We start from the raw sequence: 15,572 nt of genomic DNA on the forward strand, positions 1-15,572 counted from the left end.
AAAAATAAAAACATCTATTAGAAAATAAAACTTCACACCAGTCTCTAAGTACATACACTATCCTGTATTTGCTAATATACAATTGCAAAGCTCACACCATAGTTTCTTAATTATATGCCTGTTAAATAAAAAGTGTAAGTAGAAACTTAAAAAAAAATAAAAATTACCTTTATCACCAAGGTCTCTAAAAAAGGTTGGTCCACAACCAGCTTTTTGGATTCCTGCCAATACATCCTCGATCTCCTTTGAATACACATATTAAAAATTTCAATTTAACTTGTAAAAGCTCGTTTTCCTCTTACCAAAAAAGAAAAATACACACACAAACAAACACATGCAGACATGCTTTGCTTACCTTTTTTGTCAGCTTCTTGACTAAAGTTTTACCTAAAACAAAAAAGAAATAATACTTAGTACTCATATTCCTCAGTAAGCCTCAACTTCACGTAAGAGAGAAAATAACTTAAGAGAAAAGGGAAACAATTAAATATTTGTGAAAACAGAAGTCTACCAACCCAATTTTCCCACAAACTTATTTTCATTTTTACTCATGAGTTTCATACTTAAGAGTTCATGGGTGGTACAGATGGTTAAGTGCTCACCTACCAACCCAGAGGTCGGAAGATGAAACCCAGCAATGTGCTTTTCAAATACCCATCAAGTACAGCTCTACTATGATGCACTTGGGGTCATCATGAGTCAGAGGGGATTCAATGGCAATGTTTTTTGGTCAATTGAACTTTTTATAAACATACAACTTATTGACAATAATTACATTACTCACCTGTGTAACTTTATTCTTAATCAATGTGATTTTCCCATCACTGTCAACAGAAATTCAGTTCTCCATAATAAGCAATAATCCCTGTCCCCTTCCCTCTTGCCCCTGGTAGCCATCAACAAACTTTGATCTCTCTATATATTTGTCTTTTCTTAACTTTTCGTATAAGTGAGGTCATATAATACTTCTTCCTTTCATGATTAACTTATTTCATGAAGCATGTCTTCATGGTGTCTCAATTTTACAGAATGTGTCAAGACTTTATTGTTCTCATCAGCTGAGTAGAATTCCAGTGTACCTTTTTTTCCATCCATCTACTAACTGATGGACATTTAGGTTGGTTTCACCTTTTGGCTGCTGATAATAGTACTGCAATGAACATCTCCTATGTAAGTATCTAAGTCTTGGTTTTTAAGTCTTTTGGATATTTACCAAGGAGTGGAATTGTTAGGCCATAGGTGAAATTTACTGATATACACCATTAATATCACATGGAAGGAAATTTATGCTGAAGACAATTAGAAATGGCTGCAGTACTAGCAGCAAAATGGCAAGGAATGATTAGATTCATGCTGGACTCAGAGGGGGACATAGAACAACTGTTATCATTGCAGATAACAAGATTCATTGATGGATTTTGGCTGAAATTAATACCAGAAAGATGTTTACTTGTGTTTTATTAACTATGCAAAAGCACTGAACTTCATGGATCACAACTAATTATAGATAAGATTGTGAAGAATGGGGATTCCAGAACACTTAATTGTGTCCAGAACCCTTAACTGTGCTCACAGACAACAGATCAAGAAGCAGTCATTTGGACAGAAAACAATGGTATTGCATAATTTAAACTCAAGAAAGGTTTGAATAAGGGCTGTGTCCTTTCACCATACCTATGAAATATGTATGCTGAGGAAACATCTGATAAACTGTATTATGTAAATAAGAATGCAGCATCAGGATTGGAGAAAGACTCATTATCAACCCTAGATATATATTTTTATATAAAATATATGATTCTGCTTGCTAAAAAGGAAGGTTTGAAGCTCTTACTTGAAGCTCAAAGATGAGATAGTGGTCAGTACGGATTGTACCACAACATAAGAAAATAAAAGACCTTCACAACTGGATCAATAAACATCATAACAAAGAAAGAAAAGACTGAAGTTTTCAAGGATTAAATTTTCCTTAAGTCTATAATCAGTGTTTGAAATTGTTAGGTGCCACTGAGTTGAGTATGACTCATAGCAATCCTGTGAACAACAGATTGGAACCCTATGCTATCCAGTGTCATGCTCACAATCTCTGACAACACTTGAGCCCACTGCTGCAGGCATGTCAATCTACCGCCATTCCCCCACCTTCCCAAGAAGGATGTCGCTTCCAAGGAATAGCCTCTCCTAGCAACATGCCCAAAGTGTGAGATGAAGCTTTATCAAGGAAAACTCTGGATGCACATTCTCCAAGACATAGCTGGGGTTTTTTGGCAGTCCATTTGATACTGAGTACTTTTCTCCACAGTTCAAAGGCATTAATTCTTCTTTTATCATCCTTAATGTCTAGTTCTTAGCAGCACGGCAAAGGATTCAAAGGACCATGACCTGAATCAGGTATAGCTTAGTCCTCAAGCTAACATCACTGCTCCTTAATAATGTATATGGAGAGGTCCCTCACTGCAGACTTTCCCAGTGTAGTATGTCTCTTGATCTCCTGACTGCTATTTATAAGTGTATTGATTGTGGATCCAAGCAAGATGAAGTAATGGATGGTTTCAAACTTTTCTATATCCATCATGATGCTGTCTATCAGTCCAATGGTGAGAATTTGGTTTTAGGACATTGAGATGCAATCTGTACTCTGAGCAAATTATTTGAGCAGCTGGACTCAATGAAGAAGAATGTGGCATCAGGATTGGAGGAAGACTCATCAATAATCTTTACTATGAAGATGACAGATTCTTGCTTGCTGAAAGTGAGAAAGATTTTAGGCACTTGCTGCTGATCAAAGATTGTAGCCTTCAGTGTGGATTGTCTTTCAATGTCAAGAAAATAAAAATGTTTGAAGTATCAGTCAAGAAATCAAATGACATATTGCACTTGTCAAATCTACGGCAAAGCATCTCTTTAAGGTAATAAAGAACAGGAGGGTCAGTTTTGAGGACCAAATCCAACAGTATTTTAAATTGCTTGATATGCACAGGAAGACCAAAAGACCAAAGAATAACTGATGACTTTGGATTGTGGTATTGGCAAAGAATACTGAATATACCATGGATTGCCAAAAGAACAAACAAATCTGTCTTGGCATAAGTGTAGCCAGAATGTTCCTTATAAATGAGGACAGTGGTGAGACTTTGTTTTACACACTTTTGGCATGTTATGAGGAGGCGTCAATCCTTGGAGAAAGCCATCAAACATGGTAAAATAGAGGTGTCAACAAAAAAAGAGGAAGACTCTCAAAAAGATGGAGTGACACAACAGTTGCAACAATGGGCCCAAGCACAGCAACAATTGTTGATAATGGTGCAGGACTGGGTAGTGTACATGTGGTTGTTATGAGGTGGAGACAATTAGATGGCACCTAGCACCAAGAGTAGGGGTTGTGGTGTTTTAAACTCAGAATATTCTGGTTGAGCTTTTTCAGAAGTTGCTGTTACATGCTGTTGTGCTGGAATGGACTCATTGTGGTGTTAAGGATTTTTTTACTTTTCTATCCATTGCCTTAGACTTGACCACATGTCGAGGTGAGAATGTCCAAGTAAAAGAAATCTTTGAGGTTCCACCCACCACCCTTAGCTCCCGTGGGGGTGGTGCTCTCCAGCTGCCTCAATTGTGGACACATAGTTCACTTTTGATCAGTATTTTCCACATCATCATCAACAGCTATGAGGTCAACATAAGAGATTGTGCTAGCTATACTGTAGAGAGACTGTGGCAATGTATAATCTGACAGAGCATGGGAGTTGGAGCCAGTGTTAAAGGTTTTGCTTGGCTGGACCACTGAATAAGAGCTGACTTGTGATTGCAATGAGACAAAGCTTGCTGGATGATCAAGGAAACCAAAGCCTTCTTGCATTTGTGTTGCTGGTCTGAACTTTGACTTTAACTTAAAGGGAAGGTGTCTGAACTAATGGGGAAGGTGTCTGAACTAATTGAGGAATTGTGTCTTGCTGTTAATCTGGCTTGGGACTGCTGTTCATAAACCTTGACTTTCACTATGTGATATCCTTTGTCTCCCCTACCTCCCAACCTATTTCTCTAATAAACCTCATAAATAAGAAGAGAGATTCTATAGAGTCTGTTGGTCATTTGCTACCAATTTTAGATCCAGGGTCGCAATGAATTGTGCTCTATTTGATGGCAATCATCAACAACAATATAATCAATCAGCAGAAGTAGGTGCAGGAGTGTGGGAGCCACATCTGCTCTTACAGGATTCAGTTTTATATTGTGGATGTTGTTGTTATGGACAGTGATCCTTTGTGGAGTTAACAGAGGCAGGATTTAGCCTTCCCCATGCTGTTGTTGCTTTTACACTCATACCCAATCCTCCAGCAGGTTTTCAGAGGTAGTAAATCACACACTGCGAAGTGGTTGCCCATCTTTTTCCAGCACAGCAGCTGGTGGACTTGAACCACGTGCCTCTGGATTGGCAGCACAGCTCCTTACCATGAGACCACTAGAGCTCATTAGAGGGTAGTGTTATCTGGGCAGGGCTTCATTTAACCACTTGCCAAAAGATTACTGCAAGGAAGGGATCAGAACAAAACAAGAGCGCTGTGGTCTGATCTGTTGTCTGAAGAGTACTGTAGGTCTCCTGGCAGTAATCACAAGTCAACACTGCATTAAATGTGTCTACATATTGAAAGGCCGCATTTCTCAACTTGAAAATAAAATCCATCGACAAACCATGCACTTTCTCTTCTACCCTTTTTATTTATTTAGGTTACTGTTGGGAAGGTACAAGGGGACAAGGGGACTATAGTCTCTCTTTGGTTAGTTCTACATTAATATGCATTTAAAAAGATCTAGTCTCATTATCTTTGAAGCTATTTTAGCGACTTCCAAGCACTCAAATATATATAGAAATAAAAGAGATAAAAAAACTTAACAGCAAATACAACAGATCCAGAATTGAAGCTGTAATGTTTTATTGCATGAGCATGAAAGCATGGAAAATACATTGTGGTTATTATTATTATTATTTTTGGCAGGAGAGGTCCAGATATTCAAGTATTATGATGGAATTTTGGCTCAGGAAATAGAATGTTTTTAAAGGTCTCCACCTATTCTAGAAATTCCACCATGTGGTTTTCACTATTTACAAAGGATTTTATAAAGCAAAAACCAGATATAAGCACATTGTGCTATATCCAAACAGTCATTTTAATACTTAAAATAAGTAAAACTGCATTAATAAAATAAGAAATGTTATTATAGGTCAAAGAAATATTTGTTTTTAGCCAAAATAAAGTTATTTGATAATTTTAACTATAAAAACATTACCAAAAGTACCTAATTCCATTATTTCATTCTGTTGGAGGTATATGGTTTTCGGACATAAAATCTGACAATACAGACATTTCTACCACTTCATGCTTTTTTTTGGTGTAAGTATATGGATCAATCTGGCATTCATGTTAGAATTAATCTAAGTTAGAACTGATTCCTCCAAGCCAGTTATGAAAGAAACCAAGGTAGAAATCGATGGATTAGCCAAACAGCTAGACTAAACTGAAAGTGACAAAGGGAGCAAATCAAAAGGGGCAAGTTGAATGGTGTTACTTTTCTTCAATAAAGTCCATGCTTTGTTGTTATGTACTGTTAAGCTGGAACTGACCCATAGCTGGTGCTCCAGTGGGTGTTCAGAGACAGTAAATCAGATAGAGGAGATTGCCCTGCTTTCTCCCTTGAAGCAGTAGATTTGAGCTGTGTGGCTTTGGGCTGGCAGCACAACTGCTTACCACTAAGCCACCAAAGCTCCTAAAAGACATAATTAGTTGTTAATTTTTGTTGGACTGACTATGAGAACCCTTCTTTTGTTGGTATTTTTCCTAGAGGCAAATAAATGGTGACCTCCTAATGTCCACAGCTAGCCTCTCTGCTAACTTTCTAGATGTTGTTGTTAGATGCCATTGAGTCCATATGATTCACCGCGACCCTATGAGCAAGAGATCTGAACCCTGTCCTACCCTGTGCCATCCTCATCATCTCTGACATAGTCAAGCCCACTGTAGCAGTTGTTGTTTCAATTCATCTGGTTGAGGGTCTTCCTCTCTTTTGCTGACTCTCTGCCTTTCCAAGCATGATGTCCCTCTCCAAGGAATGGCCTCTCCTAGCAAGAGATATCCTTTGCCTCCAGAATACACGGAAATTCTTTGAAAGAGGTTAAAAAAAGATTTTTTTGTAACTTCAAGCAATGTAATTAATTAGAATATTTTACACAACAAATTATTTAATTACAGTTTGAAAGCTCATATACTGGAGAAAAGAGTTATTATGAAAATATATAACAGATGGTCAAAATCTGGTTTGGAGGGAATCTGGGCAAGCTTCTCCAAATGAGACGTTTAAGCTAAAACCTGAGGATTACTGAGTTAGCTCAGAAGTAAGTTAAAAGCATTCTCGGCATTGAGAGTAGCACGTGAAGGGATCTGAGACAGGAAGGTGTTGGGGCACTTGAGGAAAGGAGCAGACCTGTCTCTGCTGTTGTGATGAGAATGAAACCAAGTGCTGACTCAAGTTGTCTGGGTGGGAGGCAGGCGAGGGAGCTGGTGTTTTCTCTGTGAGCAGGTGGTCAAAGTAATTTGCTAGCGTGTGTGGGGAAGTGTCAGGCTAATAATAATAATAATAATAATAATAATAATAATAATAATAATAATAATATTCTTAATATGATAATTATAGTCTTGCAGAAACTGAGTATCAATGCATCTGAGATTGCTACCACAAAGAAAACAATTGATTTTTTAGTGATACAGTATTCTGTGAACTTCCCAAACTACTAGTTCTAGTAGCTTTAAAAGGTGTATATTCTTTGGGATACTTTGTATAGTCATGTTATCTATTAATAAAGAGAGTTTTATTTCTTTTTAAAAATATCTTTATGTCTATTTTCTTGCCTTTTTACATCAGCTAGAAGATTAAATATTTTGTGCATAAAATCCTTCAGTATTACAACATGAAGTTCGAATTTTTTCACCAGTTCTTTAGCCTGAGAAATCCAAGCATGTTCTTACTTTGGTTTTCTGACTGCTGCTCTTTGTACATTTTGTTATAATACTTTGCTTTGTCTTCTCAAACTGCCCTTTAACATTTTCTGCTCAGCTCTACTTCAGTATTCCTTCCCCTTGTTTTGGGTGTGGGGGTGTGTGTGTGTGTGTGTTTAAATAAAAATTTATTTCAATTGTGATTTTTTTTTTAATTGTGATTTTAATGAACATTTACAGAGAAGTTAGATTTTCATTCATTCATTCACTGTTGCACATTTTACCCCTCCCTATCTCTTCTTCCACACTTAGTCCACTTTAAAAAAAATATTCATTCATTGTTGCACAACTACCTTTGACCCCTAGTCCCTTTTACAATGATAGATCTTATTCTGACATCCATTTTGGCCATCTTTTCTTTCTTCTCTGTTTTTATAATGAAGTTTGCTTTCTTCATGGACGATGTCCTCTCACAACTCATCTGGTCTTTGGTCATTAGTGTTCAATGTCTCATATATATTCTTGAGATGGGTTTAAATTTTGTGGAGATAGACTCACAGTCTCATTTTGGTTCTTGTGGACTTGTTTTAATTTTCTTCACCTTCAATTTGAACTTGCATATGAGTAGGTGATGGTCTGTTCCATAATCAGCCACTGGCCTGGTTTTCACTGCTCAAAATGAGTTTCTCTTTCCACAGATGGAATCAATCTGATTACTGTGTAGCCTTGTCAGGTGATGTGAGGTGGATAGTCACCATTTATGGTTTCTTTAAAAATATTTGCAATGAATAAATCCGTTTCAGTATACAAAGTACACTGGCAAGGAAATTCCAGAAATTCAAGCTGGATTCAGAAGGGGCAGTGGAATGAGGGATAACACTGCTGATGTCAGATGGATCTTGGTCAAATGTAGAGAATGCCAGAAAGATGTTTACTTGTGTTTAACTGACTCTGCAAAGGCATCCAGTGGTGCAGATCATAATAAATTATGGATGATGTTGAGAAGACTGAGAATTTCAGAATACTTAATTGTGCTCATGCAAAAGCTATTCATAGGCTAAAAAGCATCTATCTGAACAGAACAAGGGAACATGATGGAAGATCAGGAAAGGTGTGCATCAGGGCTGTATCCTTTCTTGGTTATCTGTTTAATCTTTATGACAAACAAATCATGCGAGAAACGACTTTATGAAGAAGAATGTGGTATCAAGATCAGAGAAGACTTATTAACAACCTGCATTACATAGTTGAAGCATTTGCTGCAGAAGATCAAGGACTACCACCAACAGTATACATTACATCTTAGCATCAATAAAACAAAAATCCTCACCACTGGGCCAATAAGCAACATCATGAGATGGAGAAAAGATAGAAATTGTCAATGATTTTGTCTTTCTTCAATCTACAACCAACAATCTTGGTATCAGCAAGCAGGAATGTTGCATTGTGAATATCTGTAGTCAGGGACCTCTGCGATGGAGTGAAGAGCAAGGATGTCAGTTTAAATACTAAAATGTGCCAGATTCAAGCCATGGTCTTTTCAGTTACTTGCTATGCATCTCAAAGTTTGACAGTGAATAAAGACAACAGAAGAAGAATCAATGCCTTTGAATTGTGGTGCTGGGGAAGAGCCCGGAATATCCCATGAACTGCAAGAGAGAGCACAGCAAAGATGTTCTTTACAGGGAAAGATGGTGAAACTTCATCTCACAAACTCTGGGCATGTTGTTAGGAGGAGCTGGTCCTTGGAAAAAAGATATTATGCTTGGAAAGGTGGAGAGTCAGTGAAAGAGAGAAGACCCTCAATGAGATGAACTGACACAGTGACTGTAACAATGGGCTCTTGGGTGGCAGAGATGATGAGGATGGCACAGGCTGGGCAGGGCTCAGCTCTGTTGTTCATAGGATTGCTATGAGTTACACTCAACTTGATGGCACCTAACAACAACAACAACAACAACAACAACAAAAAACTATCAAGGGAGCACTGATGGCCTAGTGGTGAGTTGCACTGCTAATCAACAGGCAGATGATTCAAATTCTCTAGCTTCTCTGTGGAAGAAGGATGGGCAATCTCCTCCTGTGTGATCCACAGCCTCTGAAAATGCACTGGAGGGTCAGCAATGAGTCAGTTCTGACTTGAAGGCACAAAATAAACAATTATTGAGGAGACCTGGTGGTTCTGTGGACTAAGCACTGAGCTGTTAACCTAAAGTTCATTGTTTCAAATCCATGAGCCGCTCTACGGGAGCAGGATGAAATAGTCTGTTTCTATGAATATTTAGTCTTGGAAACCCTGTGGGCAGTTCCACTCTGTCCTATAGAGTTGTTAGGAGTTAAGGAAATACACAGTTAAAAAAATCAGTAAAAAAATAACACCAAGACCTGGAATTCAATAGGAAAAAGCATCAAGAAGGGGAAGCATTTTGCAGCTGCATCACCTATGTCTCAAAAATGCATGTTTTTGCTTTTCGTTCTTTCAGCACCACCATGGCGGTTGGCAAGAACAAGCGCCTCACAAAAGGTGGCAAAAAAGGAGCCAAGAAGAAAGTGGTTGGTCCATTTTCTAAGAAAGATTGGTAAGATGTAAAGGCACCAGCAATGTTCAATATAAGAAATATTGGGAAGACATTAGTCACAAGGACTCAAGGAACCAAAATTGCGTCTGATGGACTCAAGGGTCGTGTTTTTGAAGTGAGCCTTGCTGATTTGCAAAATGATGAAGTTGCGTTTAGAAAATTCAAGCTAATTACTGAGGATGTTCAAGGCAAAAACTGCCTCACCAACTTCCATGGCATGGATCTTACCCGCGACAAAATGTGCTCCATGGTCAAAAAATGGCAGACCATGATTGAAGCACATGTTGATGTCAAAACCACCGATGGTTATTTGCTCCGTCTATTTTGTGTTGGTTTTACAAAAAAACGCAACGATCAGATTTGGAAGACATTTTATGCTCAGCACCAACAGGTCTGCCAAATCCGGAAGAAAATGATGGAAATCATGAACCGAGAGGTGCAGACAAATGACTTGAAAGAGGTCGTAAATAAATTGATTCCAGACAGCATTGGAAAAGACATAGAAAAGGCTTGCCAGTCTATTTATCCTCTCCATGATGTATTTGTTAGGAAAGTAAAAATGCTCAAGAAGCCCAGGTTTGAATTGGGCAAACTCATGGAGCTTCATGGTGAAGGTGGTAGCTCTGGAAAAGCTACTGGAGATGAGACAGGTGCAAAAGTTGAACGAGCTGATGGTTATGAGCCACCAGTTCAAGAATCTGTTTAAAATTCAGCCTTTTAATAATTACAAGTAAAAATTATTATTTGTGAAAAAAAATGCATGTTTTTGTGTTTTTCAGAATGTGCAGTTAGAGACTGAGAATGACAATGGCTTTCCCCAAACTCAGGATGAATCAAGGCAGAATGGCAGCCATTTCATTCTACCCAAAGAAAGCCTGAAGAGGTGGTTTACAGAATGCTAATTAATTATTATTACTAGTATTATACTGTGTTATTTGTAAGGAGTCCTGAAAAATGGAGACTAGGTAGAAAAGAGGTCAGGATCTAATGACTCTCAGATTGTTGTGTTTCTGTCTGTTTATACGTGGTGATCATGGGTCAGTGGGTTGGCCCTGTTTTCCCCTATTTTGCTGTTCATCATGATCCGTAGGAATGCAAGCAAGATTATTATTCTTCTTATCCATGATGAAAAATGAAGATGAAGTACATCATATGCATAAAGGATGTATTATCTGGTCTGCAAAATTATGGCATTCTTGATTTAGCTAAATGCCTTCTGAATGATGTTAATTACATTCCAATGAATAATAGAAGTGGAAATGTTATAAGAAACAAAATTGGTTACAGCAAGGGTTATATAAAAACTTGAAACAAAGAAGTAAGCCATGAAAACTTTGAACTTGATTAGAAGAACAGCAAGGACTTGTCTAAAGGAAGGCAGATTAAGGTAAAATCTAAGGTTCTAGTGAAAAGACATACAAGAGAGAAAATGTTTTACTTCATTAATTACAAGAGTAAAAAAAAAATCCAGTTGATGTTAGATGACAAAATACTAAAGTTTAAGAAAAGGTTCACAACAGTGAGAACAGAAACATACAAAAATTTACAGGTATGTTGTATATGAGAATATTGATCAAGTCTATAATATGAAAAAAAGAAATCTAAATGTTAGTTTCAAATGCAGAACAATAATTTCCAATTACTATGGGTTGGTTGTTCAGCAAAAGTTATATCTCATAAATGCTTTCATTCTACTTTGTTTTCCCTCATATTATCATACTTTTTGTAGTCTGTAGGATCAAATGCTCTTAGAAGAAGAAATAATTTTCATTTTTTCTTCACTCCCTTTTTAACCACTTTTCAATCTTCTGAAACAGAACCAACAAAGGTCCTGCTCACCCATTCTAGTGGGCACATTCAACAGCCTCTTGGCATTTCTCATCCTACTTACTGGACCTTTCCATGGCATCTACACTAGTAATCAAACCTCCCCTGATTGCTGGGTTCTAATCCTTGGTCAGTGATCACATTTTACAAATAAGCTTTATTCACTTAATTTTCAAATTTGGTTTCATTAAGATCTATTTTTTACTTGTATTTTTCAATACAAATTATAAATGATTATTGCAGAGAACATAGAAAATTATGTGAGTAATAAAAATATAGTGATACTTAAGTAAAAAGGATGACTTAGCAATTGGGTGAACATCAACACAGAAGAATATATACACATAAGAAAAAAATGGGATCTTACTCTACACACACACACAGGTTTAAACTGTATATCTTTTCTTGACAACAAATATCTTCATACAAAGACTTTTTAACAGATACAGGATAAATTATTTTGCCAAAGACTTAATACTGACAAGTAAATTGTTTCAGACTTTTAGTGGTGAAATACAAAATTATAGTATCTTAAACATCTGTTAAAGTTTCCAAATTATTTCCTGAAAAAGAAATTATTTGTTAATAAAATTAGAAACAATAACAATAAGAAATAAAGTGCTACATATATTTTTCAATCACTTTCTCCTCTCAAATTAAGTTGGCCTGTTACCACTGGTAATGGTAGCACTATTTATGAAGCTTTGTTTCTTTTTCTGACATCCTTATTCTTTGTCCCACTTCCACAAACATTGGAAAAAAAAATACCACTGCTTGGATCAGGTGCACCTCAGTCTTTAAACTGACAACGTTGCTCTTTGACACTCTGGAAAAGTCCTTGACAGCAGATTTCCCCAGTGGCGATTTCCTGGCTACTGTTTCCATAGGTGATGATTGTGGATCCAAGTAAAATGAAATCTTTGACAACTGCAATCTTTTCTTCATTTCCCATGATGTTGTCTACTGGTCCAGTGGTAAAATTTTTTGTTTTCTTGATGTTGAGGTGCAATCCATACTGAAGTCTGTAATCCTTGATATTCTCAGTAATGAAGACTGCAGACTTTGAACTTGTGCAGTAAGTGCTTCACACTTTCTTCACTTTCTACAAGCAAGGTATGTCATCTGTATAATGCAGGTTTTTGGTGAGTCTTCCTCCAAACCTGATGCCACATTATTCCCCAGATAGTCTAGTTTCTTGGAATCCTCAACAGATATGATGAAAGGATTCAACATCAATCAGTATTCCCTGTTCCAGCACTGAAATAACCAGAATACATCACTAAATAGCTCCTTTGAATATTTCTAAGCTCTAAAATTTGAAAGTCGTTTTAAGAGGAACAACAAGAACAAAAAAGGATCACTGAGCATCATTTTAAAGTTCTTATACATGTGAAGTACCTGAGAAACAAAAGTAAGTAACCTAAACAGTGTTGGCAAATATTATTGTTGTTATGTGCTACTGAGTCAATGATGACTCACTGAGAACAATCTGAACCTTGCCCTATCTTGCACCATCCTCATGATTCTATTTTTTTTTCCTGTTGGGCGCCATTGAGTCCGATCTGACTGGTACAGGAAGGGATTGCCCATCCTTCTCCAGCAGAGCATCTAGTTAATTAGAACTGTGATCCTCGTGATTCTTTTTTTTTTAATTGAGATTTTAATGAGAGTTTATAGACAACTTGGATTTCCATTCATTCACTGTTGCACATATTTCTCCCTGTGTCCCCTACTCCAGTTAGCTTCTCTCTTTGGAAAAAAACCCCATTCTTTCATTGTTATACAGTCCCCTGCACCCACCAGTGCTCTTTACTATGCAGCTCTTATTTTGGACTCTTGTCATGCCAATAATACCTAACCATAAATTCTTTTTTATATAGTTCTCTACTTCATCTGTTTCAATGCCATGTACATTATTTATCCCCTCTTTTTTTAGTTTTCCCCCAACCCCCGTGTTAGTCCTGTTTTAGAACAGTGGCATTATGTAGTATTTGTCCTTCTGTGACTGAGATATTTCATGCAGCATAATGTCCTCCAGGGTCACCCATTTTGTATATTTCTTGAGTTCCTTGTTTTTCAATGCAGTATTGTATTCCATTGTGTGAATATATCACAGCTTCTCTATCCATTTGTTTGTTGATGGGCACTTGGGTTGTTTCCAACTCTTTGCTATTGGAACAAAGCAGCAACAAACATGGGTGTGCATATATCTAACTGCCTGGGTGGCAGTTCTGGTTTCTTTAGGGTATATTCCCAGTAGTGGAATTGCTGAGTCAAATGATATTTCTATTTGCAACTTTTTGAGAAAGTGCCATATCGTCTTCCACAGTGGTTGCACCATTTTACACTCCCACCCTCCAACAGTGAATAAGGGTTCCAGTCTCTCCACAACCTCGCCAGCATTTGTTGTTTGCTGTTCTGCTGAATTTTGCTATTGTTACTGGGATGAGATGATATCTCATAATTGTTTTGATCCTCATGATTCTTGACATGCTCAAACACACTGTTACAGTCACTGTGTAATGGGCTTGAGCCCATTGGTTATAGTCACTCCCTCTTGTTGAGGATCTTCCTTGCTTTCTCTGACATTTCATCTTTCCCAGTCTGATATATTTTTTCCAAGAAGTAACCCCTTCTGACCACATTATCAAAGTATGTGAGACGGTGTTTCACCATTCTTGGCTCCAAGGGGCACCTGGTTGTCTCCTCAAAGACAGACAAGTTTTACTATTGGTAGACCAGTGGATTTTCAGTATTCTTCACCTATGCCACAATTCCAAGAAATTGATTCTTCTTTGGTCATCTTTATTCAATGTCCAGCTTAAAAAAAGTAATGAAATTTTGCTATTGGAATTAAGGCTTAATTACACTTAGACTTTGGAACTACATTTGCTTTTTAAATATATAAGCAGTCAACCGACAGGTAGCAATTTTTAATTTAAACTGATAGAACTGGTATTATGTTTAGCTAGGAGATTCAGCAGTATCTGATCATCAATATATGTTGCAACTTTGTAAAAATCAACTAAAAATGTTTTTTAAAAATTTTTTATTTTAATACCTCTAAATTTATTATGCATTCCTTACTAGTTTCTTCTGCTTTCTTTTGGTTTATTTTTAAAATTTTTTTCTTTTTTCCCCCTTTATTTTATTGGGAAAAACATGTTGGGGATACATGGAGGTGAGGGTTGGGAGCAGAAGGGTGAGGATGGGCAGGGATGCAGTTGCAAGGCTGCACAATTTGGTTGGTGGGGAGAGCAGGTGAAGGAAATGAAAAGGATCCAGTGGGGACCAGATGATTCAGGGCAATGGTAAGCACAGTCCAATGGTGATTAAACAAACTGTCTTTTTCACTTGAGGGTTTCTCATTTGGGAATTGGGCGCAGACTCTCTGACTTCTTCATGCAGGACAGGGGTGTTGATGTGAAGGGGGAAAGGGAGCACACTTTATCACCTTACTTGTGGTCTTGGGTTTAGCTGCTTGCCTTCTTGTTCTATTAGAAGATATTTTCCTTTTAAGGCAGTCTTTAAAAGATTTTAATTCTTTAATCATGGCTTTTTTTTCTATCTTGGTTAGTCAAAGTACTTGTGGCTTATACAGAAATTCAGAAGCCTGGGGTGTGTCTCCAGGGGAGTATTTTCAGAGAAAAGTGCCTTGTTAACTTGCATGTCGCTCATGCAAAGCATGGAGCCTGGGAGCAAGTGTGGACTGATGAGATTCTATTCCTCTCTCATTCCTTCCTTAACCCATCTTAGCTGCACAGTTCTACTGATTCCAACCTTTAACGCTACTTTGAAATGTCTCTTTCTTCTACCTCTATTACACTGTCATGGCCTTGACTTATAACCTTATTTTCTCTAGCCTGGATACCCACAGCCTCATCAGCTGAAAATCCTCCACACACTCCCTTGTCACAGTCAAGAGAAGGCTAATAACTTGTTAAGCTCGTCACAGGGCTCCTCCGTACAATTTCTCCCTGGCCCACTTCTCCAGCCTCATCGTCCACCACTTCTCTGCCTGCACACACACCCAACCATTAGGCATTTGGTCTGGATAAGTCCTACTGTTTGCAACTATGACTCTGCAAAACTCATCCTGTGTCAGTCAGGCTCTTCTCCACCTAATTAATATGTGAACTCTTACCCAGTAGAGTTGAAAATTTTTATATATATAAAT

General features: G+C 37.5%; 1 protein-coding gene across 1 annotated transcript in view; it reads right to left on the minus strand.

Moving 5' to 3' along the window:
- MICU2 (mitochondrial calcium uptake 2) overlaps window positions 1-15,572 on the minus strand; it is a 137,966-nt gene that overhangs the window by 77,043 nt on the left and 45,351 nt on the right. The window contains exons 3-4 of the mRNA XM_006894107.1: window positions 356-387; window positions 168-243 (exon numbers count right to left, since the gene is read on the minus strand). Of these exons, the coding sequence (XP_006894169.1) occupies window positions 168-243; window positions 356-387 (108 nt within the window). The remainder of the gene's footprint in view (window positions 1-167; window positions 244-355; window positions 388-15,572) is intronic.

Source organism: Elephantulus edwardii, unplaced genomic scaffold (genome assembly GCF_000299155.1).
Source record: "Elephantulus edwardii isolate Elephantulus edwardi_28Jun2011 unplaced genomic scaffold, EleEdw1.0 scaffold00135, whole genome shotgun sequence".
NCBI lineage: Eukaryota > Metazoa > Chordata > Mammalia > Macroscelidea > Macroscelididae > Elephantulus > Elephantulus edwardii.